General features: G+C 38.3%; 1 protein-coding gene across 17 annotated transcripts in view; it reads right to left on the bottom strand.

The window, feature by feature from the left end:
- Positions 1-1,263: 1,263 nt before the first annotated feature.
- Sarm (sterile alpha and armadillo motif) overlaps positions 1,264-16,692 on the bottom strand; it is a 652,833-nt gene continuing 637,404 nt past the window's right edge. For all 17 annotated transcript variants that reach the window (XM_071690649.1, XM_071690650.1, XM_071690653.1 and 14 more), the window contains 8 exons: positions 16,088-16,339; positions 12,339-13,777; positions 12,003-12,085; positions 8,959-9,052; positions 8,664-8,853; positions 7,619-7,740; positions 4,388-4,654; positions 1,264-2,998 (listed from right to left, as the gene is read on the bottom strand). In XM_071690649.1, the coding sequence (XP_071546750.1) occupies positions 4,420-4,654; positions 7,619-7,740; positions 8,664-8,853; positions 8,959-9,052; positions 12,003-12,085; positions 12,339-13,777; positions 16,088-16,339 (2,415 nt within the window). In that variant the 3' untranslated portion in view covers positions 1,264-2,998; positions 4,388-4,419. The remainder of the gene's footprint in view (positions 2,999-4,387; positions 4,655-7,618; positions 7,741-8,663; positions 8,854-8,958; positions 9,053-12,002; positions 12,086-12,338; positions 13,778-16,087; positions 16,340-16,692) is intronic.

Raw genomic sequence — 16,692 nt, 5'->3', positions numbered from 1 at the left:
TCATATAAAGTCTTGAAATTTTCCTTACAATAGGCCAAATGCATAATGAGACTCTAAGAGGTCTTAGAATTATCTTTAAGACCAAAAAGAAGATTACAAGAATTTTTAGTTGGTTAACGTAGCTTATGTTATGGCCGTAATGACCATACCAGTTGAAAGGTCCCAGATGAAACAAGCAATCAGCTCACCTTGGGTAGTGTGTGGCATGTTTGTATGAAGTGAAAGAAATGCTTCATGTGACCAGTTATGCTCACCTTGTATCAGACACACAACCCTGCATGTTTGGGTTGTGTGTCTGCCTGTGTGTGTGATTCACTGTTATTATTGTTACCAGATGCTAAATCTCATCAGCAGCTCCATCAAACTCAGATGAATTGGAGATTCCAGATGAGAGATTGGTGCTTATGTGATCACATTGTCACTCCATGATAATAGCTGGTCATCCAGTATTGTGAAATGGATTAAAATTATGTGTATGTGAAAAGGGCAGAGGCAATGGAGAAAATTACGTGCACCACACTGTATTTGCTGCCAAATGGGGCAAATGTATGATAGCATTTTCTTCCTGTAATAGTTAGTAAATATATAACATTTAAATTTTTTTCTAACTTGTATGTAATAGTCTTGAGTAAAATTTCTTTTTCCTTCAATAGCCAATCAATATAAAATAGCCTTTAAAAATTTTGTTGTCACTAATTCCCCATTTTCTGATAGCCTAAAATAGGTCATATGATCTACTGTATAACAAAACAGAAAATAGGCCACATTTGGTGCTGGAAGTGAAAGATAGTAGGAGCAAATTTAAGGCTGCTGCTGCAGGCATCCAAGTGTTCCGCAAGTTTTCTGAATGTCCTTCCCAACCCATCAATAAATATACCATAGGCCTCTCTAAGAAGTTCCCATGTGAAAGTTTTGTGGGGCCTAGATGTGGAAAGGGAGCTGTGGTGTCGGTGCATATATATCTATATATACACGTGTGGGTGTTTAGGTATGTGTATGTGTGTGGGTTGGGTCATTTTTCATCTGTTTACTTGCGCTACCTTGCTAACGCGGGACAGCGACTAAGCATAAATTAAAATTTTCATACATTTTTGCCATATAGTGTTAAGAACAAAGGAATGAGCCTGAGAGGGAATATCCTCACTTGGTACCCTTCTCTCTTCCTTCTTTTGGAAAAACAAGCATATAACTAACCCAGGGGGCATGCATTTATTATTTCTGGTCATTTACAACATGGCCAGAGATAAGATAATAATAGACATATTTTGCATTACTTAAATAATATTTATTTTAAGCTCCAGGCTACTGCGTGTAAAAATAATAAATCTCAATCTTACACGTTAGTTGCCAACATCTATTTACAAGGACAAACAATAATCACCAGCTCACAACTGATGAACAACAGGTTATCACTATAAACATGTTATCACTGAAAACAAATTCTAAAATTAGAAACCATGACTAATACATTTACAGTGGGTAAACAATATTTGTTTCTGTAAATGAAGAGACTATTCTTTGGAACTCTTCACTATGGAATATAAATCTTAAATTTTTTTAAATGTTTAAAATATCTAATGGACAGTAGGACAACTAAAAAATGTAAAGTTATTACACTGGGATACCAATGCTATACAGATATACATAATATGTTACAATATTGTACACTCTGAGAACCCTGAATAATTCAGGGAATGCTTTATATATATCATTGGATATGTTGATAGCATCTGTGACACTGGTATCAACAAAATATGAACAAACCATGATAAATAATTTTGAAATACTGTACTTATACATTTTTTTTGCAACAATGTAATTAGTTCATAATACTCAACTGTTTTTTTCATTAAAACATATATACAGATATTACCAGAATTTTGAGTTTATAAATGCCAAAGTTGCCACTGCATGCTACATAAAGTTTAGGAAGATATCACACATTTGTTTTAAGATTTCTAATAAAGTAAAAGAATACTATACAGGATAACTGTATGAAAATAAATGCTTCTTGTATTAATTTATGACGAATTCACAAATCTTTTGCTTAATAGTGATCAGCTGCTACTTAAAAAAATGGCAGGATTAATTTTTGGGTAATTTGATCATGTCTCATTTTACTCCTCTCACTCTTATCACCAGCTTATATGTCATATGATCAAAATTTTTGATTTTGGCATCAGTAGCTGGGTTCGCTAGAGAAATGTCTAATGACCTGAACTTAACCTGAGCCAAGTGGGTGACCGTAACTAAGTAAGTTCTCAGGCCTTTATGGTCCCAACACCTGGCACAGAGGATCTATACTTCCCTGCACTGGTTATGTATGCGTCCTCTCGCAGTGAGGTTTGCAAGCACTGACCTCACAATATGGTATTACCACAAGCACTCCTTTCAATTACGGCAACATGTCCGAGAACACTATTTCTTGATTAAGCCTTTTACGCGTGTCATACACTTGTTCACGAATGAGGATTTTCTGGTGATGTCATCTGTAGAGGTGACAGATGAACGCCGTGAAGATGTTATGGAGGACCTGGATGAGTCCGCAGGAGGATGCAAGTCTTTACTGTCACCAACATCTTCTATGGATGACGGATGGCCAGATTCTTCAATTCCACACTCCTCTTCCACTATGGGACTGCTGTCACAAGGTATACTACTCAACCTTCGCCGAGGAGGTTGAGGCTCTGCACTTTGTTGCTGCTGCAACTGCTGTCCTGGTTGCTGCTGCTGCTGCAGGTACTGTTCACAAGAGTTCACCACCTCAGAAGCAGTTTCAGGGTCTGATGCAACAGCATTATTTGTATCCAAGCCTGTGTCAAGACTTACAGAACGAGAAGGAGGAAGTGTGCGGCGATGTGGACGTGGAAGTAAGGGTGAAGCTGTCCCTACTCCCCGGCCAGCTGCACCCCGTACTGGGAGACGTGGTACTGGGCTGGCTGCTCTACCACCCAACCTCATAGGTGAAGCAGATCGAGGGCTACTTGTGGCTAATAACCTGTTAATGACATCTTCAATCAGCAACTATGACAAATATTTTGTGCATGTCAACAAGTTCATTACAAAAAAAAAAGCTAATGGATGCCACAATTATACCTTGTATATTGAACAGGTTGGAAATGCAAGATATGAAACCTATAACTTGGTTAAAGAATTCTCAAGAAAAATAATTTCTGCTTCCGCAAATTTCAATTGAATATTGGTATGCAAAACATATATGGAGTCGGAGAGACCTACTCTCAAAGTATGTAAAGATTATTTACACAACTGGTAAACTATCTGAGTGGCATGTCTAATGCATGAAATATGGCATCCCTGCACACAGAACTATCCCATGGGATACAGGGAACCCCAGTTTTGTAAATAATCCTCATAAAAGGTGCAGATTACCTAGGATGAAAAAATGTGCTTATAACCACTAACACCAAGAAATCCAGGTTCATAGGTGAGTAGAATATATGATAAATGAAAGAGAAGGTAGAAGGGTGCTCAGGAAACTCTAGTGAGTGGAATGAATATATGTGAATTGTGAAAATCTGATGCATACTTACATACTACTGCTGCAATCAGGAGGACAGAGGAAAAAATGAAAATACAAGATGTACAGTATGAAGACATTAGAAAGGTTTGCATGAGATTTTAAAATGGTGTGATTGTGTAAAAAGGGTAGATGAAAGATTAGCCAAGAAGATGAGGTAATAAAGATGAATGTTTGTGGAAAAGGTGAACCAGTGGCAGCAATGGGCAGATCTAACAAGAATCAATCAGGGATAGAGATGTATCAGATAAAGATGCAATAGGTGTTTTTAAACAATAGGTGCAATGGAAACATCCTATGTGTGAAGGAGGCATGCAGAGAGAATGGCTGCACTTGATAAACCAACTTATTATGTGAAGTAAAAAAAATTATTTGTGTTGATGTTCATATGATTTTGTTTTTTCACATCAGTGAACATTGGATGAGGTTATAAAAAAGGCTATGCACCCTGTCCACCCCTTTAAATTGGGAGCAGTATAATGAGAAACTTCTAAAGACAAGCTTAAAATGCCCAAGTGATATAAAGTAGAAGGGTAATGCCCTAAGAAATGTCTTTCTTCCATATTTGTTTACCAATTCCCACATTAGTGAGGTAGTGCATGGAACACACAAAGAAAAGCCTCATTTGCTGACATCCAATCTTTAGCTGTCATTTGTAATACATCAAAACCACTGTCCCCTTTCCACAACTAGATCCCACAAACCTCTCCATGGTTTCTCCTAGCTGTAGCTTAGGCTCTGACAAATGTAATAGCAGCTAATCACATGAAGTATGAAATTCTCATATGAAACTATGGAATGAGTTAGCAATGCTCCTATACTAACACTGAAAGTGTATAGAAAATATACCTTCTATGTTTAACCAATGCAGGGTCGCCCCGTCAGTCTTTAGGGTCTTTATCTGAACATGATGAACCCTTGCCGCTTTCTGTGCTTGTAGTGCGCTGATATATTGGTGCTCTTGGTAGAGTGGATGGCGTCCCAGGAGTAGCCATACCACCTTCCACACTTCTACTACCATAGCGACCAAGTGGACCATCTCCACGGACATTACATTCTCCACGCATAAACCTTTCCATTTTGTCTACGCAGGCATCCTGATAATCGTGGATCCATCTGGAAATTTTTTTAATTGTTAACATACATGAAAAAGAATATGGAAAGAATTCAATCTGTTCACAGTGCAAATAAGCTGCCTATAAATAGTAATTTTTAACATGGTCCAGAATATGAATACATTTCTAAGAACATCTATAAGGGTCATGGATTTAGGGGTGGTATTATCAGTTCAAACTAGCAATTCAAACTAGATAACTTAAAGTACTACCAGAACAAAGGTGAATTTCACAATTTTTATTTTTTCATATTTCATCCCCATTTCTCACTTTAGCAAGGTAGTGCCAAGAACAGATGAAGAAAGGTTACATCTGACAGTTATTCTCTAGCTGTCATGTGCAATGGATTGAAATCACAGTTTGCTATCCTCAACTGAGCTCCAAAGACCTGTAAATGGTTTAACCCAGATGCTTCACATGCCCTGGGTCGGACCAATGACAACAAATTGACCCCTGTAAATCACATCATTTCAATTCACTCTATCCCATGCAAGTCTATTGCCCCTTTTTTACTCCATCCTTCCATCTCCAACTTGTTCCCTCCACTTTTGTCAACCTTTCCTCACTCATTCTCTTCATATGTCAAGCCATTTCAGCACACGCAGTTCAGCTCCAATCCAAACTGTTTGTATTCCCACAAATCTTTCTTCTCATTTCTTAATCAAATCACCTCACACCTTATCTACAGCCCATACCTCGCATCCACATAATATTGTTGGTACCACTATACCTTCAAACAGGCCCATTTTTGCCCTTCCAGACAATGATCTGTCTTTCCACACATTCTTCAGCACTCCCACTACCTTTGCCATCTCACCCACCCTATGACTCACTTCCACTTCCATTGTTCCATTCACTGCCTCACCCATCCTATGGCTCATTTGCTCTTCCATGGTTCCATTCACTGCCATGTCCACTCCACTCATAGGTATCTAAATCACTTCATTTCCTCAAATTTTTCTCTTCAAACTCACACCCTAACTAAGCTGTCCCTCAACCCCACTAAACCTAAAACCTTGAATTTATTCATATTTACTCAACTTCCTCCTTTCACACACATTTCCAAATTCAGCCACCAACTTCTGCAGTTTCTCAATGGAATCTGCCACCAGTACTGTATCATCAGCAAACAACAATTGTCTCTCTCCGAGACTTCTACAATTACTCCCTCATCACCCCATCAATAAACAAATTAAACAATAATGGTGACATCACACACCTCTGCTGGAGACCAACCTTCACTTGGGCTCATTTTCTCTTCTCTTCCCTCATTTTAAACCAGGTTCTAAATCACCTGTCCTTTTTCAGCGTACAACTCCACAAGCTGTTCACCATTTCCATTCATAAAACTAAATCCTCAACAGCCACACTGCTCACCTTCAAATTCAAATCACCCATCACTACTACTTAGTACTTACGTCAAAACTACCAACAAACTCAGCTGCTCCCAAAGAACTTACTTCTCATGATCTTTATTCTCATGGCCGGGTGCTTAAACACTAAAAATCATCAACCTATCACCATCCTTTTTCATTTTTACTCACATTAATCTAGAATTCACTTCCTTACACTCTCATACAATCCCAACTTCATTTTCAGTTGTGCTACTCCTTCCTTTAGCTCGTCTCACCAACCCCTGACATTACTACAATGACATTTTCATACCAATTTCCCTTTTTCCTTGATCTTTGTTTTACAAAATCCAGGTTTATTTTCTCAAACATATTACCTATATCTCTTCTCTTCTCATCTTGGTTACATATACACACATTTAGACACCCCAGCCTAAGCCTTTGAGGAGGATGCACACTTTGTGCTTGACTCCTTCTTCTGACCCATCTTTTAAAAATTCAAAGACAAAAAGGGAAGGGTTTGCAGCCCCCTGATCCTGCCTCCTTTGGTTGCCTTCTATGACACACTGGAAATACAGAGGTAAAATTCTTTCTCTTCCACCCCAGGGTATAATTTTGTTATTATGAATTTCAAATTCAGAAACAACTGAGACAATTTCAATAAACCTATGTCATCCATGTTGCAATGCCCTGAATATCTATGACTGTGAGAGATGGAAAAACAAATGAAAATTAAGTTACCATCATAATGACATTTACCCTAATTAGTATATAAAACTGACAAGTAACTCAAGATGACCACAAACTTTGTAATAATAGAATCTTCAAATGGAAAAATTTTTCTTTTTAAATTCACAAAATCTACAATAAATGAATAAATGACACTGAAAAATTACTATCTACCACCAACAACTGGCAAGTATCTCAGAAATTCACAAAAACATTCGGACTGTATAAACTATGAATAACATGAGATGAAAACGATGAGTTTAAGATTTTAGGAAGAAATGAATTCTGCATACTCATACTGAGTACAGCAGTTATAGTTTATAAAGTAATGCTCAGAAAACAATAAGCCCCTGTACATTTACACATGAATCATAAGAAATTTTAATATTTTCTGAGGCCTTGAAGAGTGAGGTACTTTGTCAATCGGTATACTTTTTTCCCTACATTCTCCTGTCTCTCATGCTGGCTTTAACTTTGCATGTAGACAGTATTAATTATCCCACAGGCCCTGCAAATTCTAATCAATCTTTAAACTAGTGCATTTCAATGTCAGCTAGTTGACACAGCCCTCAGTTTTCCAATTAGTTCCTAAGGTGCAACTTCTTTCGTCACTAACATTTAAAAAGTACGAAAGGATATTAATCTGGCATCTTGCTTTTTGTAAACTATACTAGTCATGAAAGAGAAGGATTCAATTCAAGATTATTGCAGAAATGAGAGCTAAGAAACAGGAAGTCAAAAATATTGGTGATAAAGTGACAACAAGTGAAAGCAATAACATGATATTTTGAATGGTTAAAACAATGAAAGGATATACATATTATAAAGTGTCATCACTGAAAAACAGTCGCATTTCGTACTAAAACAATTTATTCATTACACACCTGACACCATTGAAACAGCAGACTGCTTGCATGTCTTCAGGTAGTTCTTCAGAATCTGGCCATTGGAAGTTATCAGTGATGGGAATGATGTTACAGCCAGACTGCAGTGCTTCCACAATCTCCTAAATGAAACATTTAAATATATATTTGTAAATACAGGTACAATACATATATTTAGCTATAGTGTTAATGGTAGCTGAGATGGCATGGAATAATGAGTGCCCAAATCATGGCCATCTCATATTCTCCATGTATAACCCATTTCAACACATCCTCTTTTATTACCACACCCTTCTTTTACAGAATATTTAATTTCTTGATTAAACCACCTCACACTAAATAGTACCCTCAAACATTTAATTTCCAAGATATCCATTCTTCTCCACACATTTTTCATCCATAGCCTATGCCTTGCAGCCATAAAATAAAATTGGGACTACTATAATTTTAACCAACCTGTCTCTGCACCGCTAAGCCTAATAACCTTGCTCCTGTTCACATTTACTCCTAATTTCCTCCCTTCACACACTCTCCAAAACTCAAACACTAACACTCCTGTTCACATTTACTCCTAACAACAGTAAACCCTTCAAATCCAAATCAATTTCATAATCATCCACAACTGCCCAGACAGAAATATAAATCTTAACCATGTCTCATATTTCAACAATAAGATCCCCACCTTGCCTAATAAACAAGACAATGACAATCACATTCACCCTTTAATGACTTGACAAGCATTAAACCACCCAACCCAGTCTTAAAATAAACTTTACTAGACATATACATATCTGAAACTTCACTCCAATATGTATTAATGACATCAACAATCTGTCAAACACTGATTCAAACACATCAAAGATTGCTCTTACCCCTTATGGATGGAAAAATACTAGCACTATGGAGAAAAGCTTGATGGGAGTCTCTAATCTTGATTATGCAATGATTTCATTTCTACACACAACTGATTATATATGATGTACAAACAAATGAACTCAGTAATAGAGAAAAAACAACTTTAAAACAATGCATATTCAATACATACCCTGTGAACCCAATCTTTGCACTCTGTATCACCAATACATCTGTCTAGGGCATTTGGTGTTAGGACCAAGAGGAAGTTCTTTGCTTGGCGGATTGAATTAAGTAAATTATTGTCAAACTTGCCCGCTTCTAAGCGCTCCACATCAATGAATACAGAGAAATCTTTGAGCTGCATATGGACCTTTAATAAACTGAAAGAGAAAACAATGCTATTACCATACAATATATATTTTTTATAATCAATATTCTACATGTTTAAATGACAAATTTAGTCGTGAAAACAAAAATGCATTTACCTTGCAAGCTGTGAGCCATTAGAACGTCTATAGCTGATGAAAACATCTAAGGTCTTATCTAAGGAACTGGCATCTTGTAGCTGGCCACTGTCATCTGTAATAAATTAATCTGGTATTAGTATTATGCCAAAATTTGCAAGTAATTAGAAAAACAAATTACAGAGAACAAATCTTATTACTGTGCACAGTTACTTTTGTCTCTATCTCCTACTATTCTCATTTGCCTAGCCCCCCCTTTGCCACAAGGCACCTCCCCAACTTTCCCTTTAACAACCAGGACAATTTCCACTCTGACATGAAGGTAGAAGGTGTACAAGCCAATGTGCTTATGTTGGGATTTGAAACTCTGTGAAGTTTACACAAGTTTACAGTGTATGAAGTAGTTTCCTTAAATGAAACATGTAGTTTATTGTAAAAATTTCAATAAAGGAAATTATCTGAACTCCTACTCAGGTTCAATTACCCATTCATAAAATCATCATCAGTGTGATTGTAATATAAACAATATACATGTATATTTATTATTATATTTAGTTGCGGTTTCCCGGGTCAGTGAAGTAGCGCAAGGAAACAGACAAAGAATGGCCCAACCCATATATGCATATATACACATAAACGCCCATACACGCACATATACATATCAACGTATACATACATATACAAATACAGACACATCCACACTTTTATACTTGCTGCCTTCATCCATTCCCATTGCCAGGTATTGCCAGGAAAAGACAAAAAGGCCACATTTGTTCACACTCAGTCTCTAGCTGTCGTGTGTAATGCATTGAAACCACAGCTCTCTTTCCACATCCAGGCCCCACAGACCTTTCAATGGGCCATTCTTTCTTTGTGTTTCCTGGCACTACCTTGCTAACGTGGGAAATGGCGATCAAGTATAAATAAATATATGAAAATAATAATAATAATAATTTTTTTTTTTTGCTTTGTCGCTGTCTCCCGCGTTTGCGAGGTAGCGCAAGGAAACAGACGAAAGAAATGGCCCAACCCACCCCCATACACATGTATATACATACGTCCACACACGCAAATATACATACCTACACAACTTTCCATGGTTTACCCCAGACGCTTCACATGCCCTGATTCAATCCACTGACAGCACGTCAACCCCGGTATACCACATCGATCCAATTCACTCTATTCCTTGCCCTCCTTTCATCCTCCTGCATGTTCAGGCCCCAATCACACAAAATCTTTTTCACTCCATCTTTCCACCTCCAATTTGGTCTCCCACTTCTCCTTGTTCCCTCCAACTCCGACACATATATCCTCTTGGTCAATCTTTCTTCACTCATTCTCTCCATGTGCCCAAACCATTTCAAAACACCCTCTTCTGCTCTCTCAACCATGCTCTTTTTATTTCCACACATCTCTCTTACCCTTACGTTACTTACTCGATCAAACCACCTCACACCACACATTGTCCTCAAACATCTCATTTCCAGCACATCCATCCTCCTGCACACAACTCTATCCATAGCCCACGCCTCGCAACCATACGACATTGTTGGAACCACTATTCCTTCAAACATACCCATTTTTGCTTTCCGAGATAATGTTCTCGACTTCCACACATTCTTCAAGACTCCCAGGATTTTCGCCCCCTCCCCCACCCTATGATCCACTTCCGCTTCCATGGTTCCATCCGCTGCCAGATCCACTCCCAGATATCTAAAACACTTTACTTCCTCCAGTTTTTGTCCATTCCAACTTACCTCCCAATTGACTTGACCCTCAACCCTACTGTACCTAATAACCTTGCTCTTATTCACATTTACTCTTAACTTTCTTCTTTCACACACTTTACCAAACTCAGTCACCAGCTTCTGCAATTTCTCACATGAATCAGCCATGAAGCGTGGGCTATGGATAGAGTTGTGCGTAGGAGGGTGGATGTGCTGGAATTGAGATGTTTGAGGACAATATGTGGTGTGAGGTGGTTTGATCGAGTAAGTAATGTAAGGGTAAGAGAGATGTGTGGAAATAAAAAGAGTGTGGTTGAGAGAGCAGAAGAGGGTGTTTTGAAATGGTTTGGTCATATGGAGAGAATGAGTGAGGAAAGACTGACCAAGAAGATATATGTGTCGGAGGTGGAGGGAACAAGGAGAAGTGGGAGACCAAATTGGAGGTGGAAAGATGGAGTGAAAAAGATTTTGAGTGATTGGGGACTGAACATGTAGGAGGGTGAAAGGCGTGCAAGGAATAGAGTGAATTGGAACGATGCGGTATACCGGGGTCAATGTGCTGTCAATGGATTGAACCAGGGCATGTGAAGCGTCTGGGGTAAACCATGGAAAGTTGTGTGGGGCCTGGATGTGGAAAAGGAGCTGTGGTTTTGGTGCATTATTACATGACAGCTAGAGACAGTGTGAACAAATGGGGCCTTTGTTGTCTTTTCCTAGCGCTACCTCGCACACATGAGGGGGTAGGAGGTTGTTATTTCGTGTGGCAGGGTGGCGATGGGAATGAATAAAGGCAGAGAGTATGAACTATGTACATGTGTATATATGTACATGTCTGTGTGTGTATATATATATGTGTACATTGAGATGTATAGGTATGCATATTTGCGTGTGTGGACGTGTATGCATATACATATGTATGTGGGTGGGTTGGGTCATTCTTTCGTCTGTTTCCTTGTGCTACCTCGCTAACGCAGGATACAGCGACAAAGCAAAATAGAATAGAATAGAATCTATGTATAGCCCGACGTTACACCATAAGTGAAAAGTCACCTCTGGCAAGGTGGCTTTTGTGTTAAATAGGAATTATAACTTACAACATTTCAATTTTTCACATCCTTGGTTGCATGCAAAACAAAATTATATACTAGATACTAAAAATAACAGTAACAATAATTAATATTTCAAATATTAACATTTACATGAATAAAGATCATCTTTAAAATGCATTAGGTTTTAAGATACATAATAGCTTTATATAATAAAATCTCTTTCTCACCATCAAATTCCTTGTATACAATAAGTTATCAAACTACGTAGCAATAATGCTAAACTTACTCAATATTGTGTCCTTAATTCTTTGACGATGAATAGAATTGTAGATGCCACACTCTTTCATTAGCTGCTCTTCTGTGAGATATCTGAAAAGAAATTCATTATCAGTTTATTACTTTACAAAAAAAAAGTGATCATAATACATGATGATAAAACTTGATATATTTTATAAACATAACTGGGTATCTAAAAATATTTATATATGCTTTTATGTAACTGCCTATAATTTCATGGTTATTCATATGTTTAGCTTTAATATAATAAAATAATCTTATGGTTATTTCACAGCAACAGAATATGCACTCTTGTGTCATTAGCATCAAGTTATTATGTATTTACCTTAGACAATCTCGAGATACTCCAGCTTGAAGCATGCGGTACGTGTACTCTGCAAATTCTTTGTCAATTTCTACAATGAACTCGTTGAGTTTTGAGGAATCACAAGAAGAATAATCAGCAAGGAGTTTTAGTTTCCTTAGTTCTCTTAGAAATCTTTGTCTTAAAATGCCATTCTTTACACCAATGTCTTCACGAAGATTTTCCTCAGTAAGCTGCAGAAGAAGGTCTCCATCAACTCTAGACTTGATGAAGTCTTCACAATACTGAGAAAAGCCAATTTGCTTGACCCATTCTTCCACATCTTCTGGAGTCCACAGTGGCACTTGTTGACTTAATTTATGTGGAACCTCTTCTCCAATAAGACGAAGTGCCTGCACTGCATACTTACTGGCGATGGCATTTGGAGAGCTAGCAACTTCTTTAAGAGGCTCAACAGCACCAATTTCTCTAAAGAGCTCGATGTTTCCTTGCTGTTTCTTGATACCTGCTTCCATGCAGAAGTGGAAAGCTGCCAAATTACGGGCTTCTTCTCGTTTACTTCTAAGAACTGGTAAGAGTCGCTGCAACCAGCTCTGACTTTGCCCATGGCGGTGTGCCACCGTAGAATTAGCAAACTGGTCTGGAATCTGATTTAAAACAAATGGTTCTACAAGATTTAGAGTCCCAGACTGTAAGACAGCTGCCTCTAATTCCTTGTTGGCAACGAGGGTGGCAATAGCCAAACAGGCATAATATTTTATGTTGTCATCAGAGTGGAAGGCGAGAGGGAATAGCCACATTGGAACTTTGCGTTGGATCATAGCTTGCTGATTATCTGATCCACCATAAAGGGACAAGTTTGCTAAAGCTCCAGCACAATGTCTCAGAGTCTCAACATCAGATTTTCTACACTCTGACAGCACAGCATCTAAACCTCCTAACTGTATGATATCTGAGCATGTTCCTTCACTGTGCTTAAACAGATGCTCCAATATGCCTGTTCCCACACGAGATTTGTCCACAGATGAGCCATTCTTTGTGCAATCACAAGCGACATTCACTATATTTTCAAGACCCTTCTCAACCACATAGCCACGGTTTTCTGTTGTGAGGCACTGTTCTAACACTTTAGCACTTGAAAATTTCAAATCAGAGTCATCAGATCGACAATTATCTAAAAGGATGTCCATACCACCATTATTTCTCAAAACATTACACAGAGAAAAGCCCAATTCATGACCATAAATGGGTACTGACCAAGCTTTTCTCATCATGTCATCTATATTTTCAAGAAGTGAAGGAGCATCTTGAAGACATTCACTAACTGTCAGGGATTTGAGTTGTTCAACGAAGGAGGACATCACACCAGAATAGCGCATGATGGCATTTTGAATATCAACTGGTTGTGACGATGCACTTAATTTATCCAGATCCTCAAAAACAGTGATGTTTACATTGCTCTGCAAAGAGAAAATAAATCACATCAAGCAATGTTACTGGGAAGAGTGGCAATACTACTGGAAAGCAGAGTAAATGTGATAAAATACCAGTGCATATTAATTTCTCAGGAGATTAATATGTGTGTGTGAATTTCTTTATTCGTAATTACTACAGAACCAATTTCTATGATAGAGTCCTGGTGACAACATGAACCTTTCTAGAGGTTCCTACAGCCCAAAGCTGCACTACTTCCAGTTGTAGAGAAATGTAGATCCCTTTGGAGTGAGAAATTATTTGACAAAACCATACTCCTTATGATACAGCCTCATCAAAGGTGACTTTTCACTCACACTGTCACCTCGAGGAGGAGTACAGTTATCAGTGTATCTAGCTGACAAGAGAAAATCTACATACAATTCTTCCCCTGCCCAACAATTTAGTACCTTCCATCAAATTTAGTATGGAATTAAAAAATTATTATAATGTTACCATTCCTAGATTGATCCATGAGGGTGGCATCATGTTTAATATCTGCATTTACAGAAAACCAACCAATGACTGTTCATATATTGACAATGGGTATATTAGAGGGCCTGGAGGCGAGTCAGTTGTTGCGGATGATAAAGCACTGGTGGCAGATTCAAGTGTGAAAGAGCAGAAGTTGGAGACTTCTGCAGTTTCTCACCCAAATCAGCAACCAGCGCTGTATCATCAGTGAACAACAACTGACTCACTTCCCAAGCTCTCTCATCCACAACAGACAGCATAATTGCCCCTCTCTCCAAAACTCTTGCATTCACCTCCGTTTTTTAATAAATTCCACTGCAATACCATCCAAACCCACTGCCTTGCCGACTTTCATCTTCCACAAAGCTTTTACTACCTCTCTCTGTTTACCAAATCATTCTCCCTAACCCTCTCACTTCACACACCACCTCATCCAAAACACCCTATATCTGCCACTCTATAATCTAACACATTCAACAAACCTTCAAAATACTCACTCCATTTCCTCACATCACCACTACTTGTTATCACCTCCCCGTTAGCCCCCTTCACCAATGTACCCATTATTCTCTTGTCTTACGTACTTTATTTACCTACTTCCAAAACATGTTTTTGTTCTCCCTAAAATTTAATGATACTCTCTCACCCCAACTCTCATTTGCCCTCTTTTTCACCTCCAGCACCTTTCTCTTGACCTCCAGCAAAACTTGTCCAAATGCCTCTCTCTTCTCTTTCACTAATAATCTTAATTCTTCATCCCACCACTCACTACCCTTTCTAATCTGCCTACCTCCCACACTTCTCATGCCACAAGCATCTTTTGCGCAAGCCATCACTGCTTCCCTAAATACATCCCATTCTTCCCCCACTCCCCTTACATCCTTTGCTCTCACCTTTTTCCATTCTGCACTCAGTCTCTCCTGGCATTTCCTCACACGAGTCTCCTTCCCAAGCTCACTTACTCTCACTACACTCTCTTCACCCCAACATTCTCTCTTCTTTTCTGAAAACCTCTACAAATCTTTACCTTCACCTCCACAAGATAATGATCAGACATCCCTCCAGTTGTACCTCTCAGCACATTAACATCCAAAAGTATCTCTTTCGCGCACTTATCAATATAATCCAATAACACTATCTGGCCATCTCTCCTATTTACATACGTATATTTATGTATATCTCTTTTTAAACCGGCTATTCCCAATCACTTGTCTTTTTTCAGCACATAAATCTACAAGCTCTTCACCATTTCCATTTACAACACTGAACACCCCATATACACCAATTATTCCCTCAACTGCCACATTAGTCACCTTTGCATTCAAATCACCCATCACTATCACACGGTCTTGTGCATCAAAACTACTAACACACTCACTCTGCTGCTCCCAAAACACTTGCCTCTCATGATCTTTCCTCTCATGCCCAGGTACATGTGCACCCATCTCTCTCAATCCACTTTTACCCATATCAATCTAGTTTACTTTCTTGCACTCTATCACAAACTCCCACCACTCCTGTTTCAGGAGTAGGGCTACTCCTTCCCTTGCTCTTGTCCTGTCACTAACCCCTGACTTTACTCCCAAGACATTCCCAAACCACTCTTCCCTTTTACCCTTGAGTTTCGTTTCACTCATCCAAAACATACAGGTTCATTTCCTCAAACATACTACCTATCTCTCCATTTATTGGCCACCATATATATATATATATATATATATATATATATATATATATATATATATATATATATATATATATATATATATATATATATATTGAGTGTGTGTGTAATGAAATATTTTTAATGATGGCTTCTATACCTGTGAGGAAGTCATAGAAGAGGACTGCTTCGTACACACGCCTTTGGTTTTTATGGTGAGGCCTGACTTGGCTGCTTGCCGGGATGATTCTTGGTTAATAGTGCCTGCTGGAGTTTTTGTCTGGCGCTGCTGCTGCTCGCTAACAGCTGATCTGTGGGCAGAGAACCCTTCGCCCGCCACCTTCATGGTTGCGCCCTTCACCTGGGAGCCCTCACGGTGGTCCACATCACCTGCACGCAATTGTCGTGCCTCCTGGGGAACAAGTGACTCGGTTCAGTAACCTCACAATGTACGAGTTTTCATAAAACTTGATCAAAGTTGTCCAACAATATATGGATTATTTTGAGTATTACCAAAGTAGCCAATAAATGGGCATACTAAGCAACCTGTTAAAAGAAAGTTTACATAAAGCCTTTACAAATATGGTGAGTAACAGGGGACATGAAACAATAAATGAAATTAGTCAAACATGGCATAAACATTCCTAAAAACTATCAAAGAATTGTTAATATTGATTGGAAAGGTAAGGGTACTTTTAATTTACGTTTAATTATTCCTCATGGATTCAGTAAATAAAAAAAAAAAACTATGAAACATCTAATATC

The sequence above is a fragment of the Panulirus ornatus genome, chromosome 48, assembly GCF_036320965.1.
Source record: "Panulirus ornatus isolate Po-2019 chromosome 48, ASM3632096v1, whole genome shotgun sequence".
Taxonomy (NCBI): domain Eukaryota; kingdom Metazoa; phylum Arthropoda; class Malacostraca; order Decapoda; family Palinuridae; genus Panulirus; species Panulirus ornatus.
This window is presented reverse-complemented; position numbering and strand designations above follow the sequence as displayed.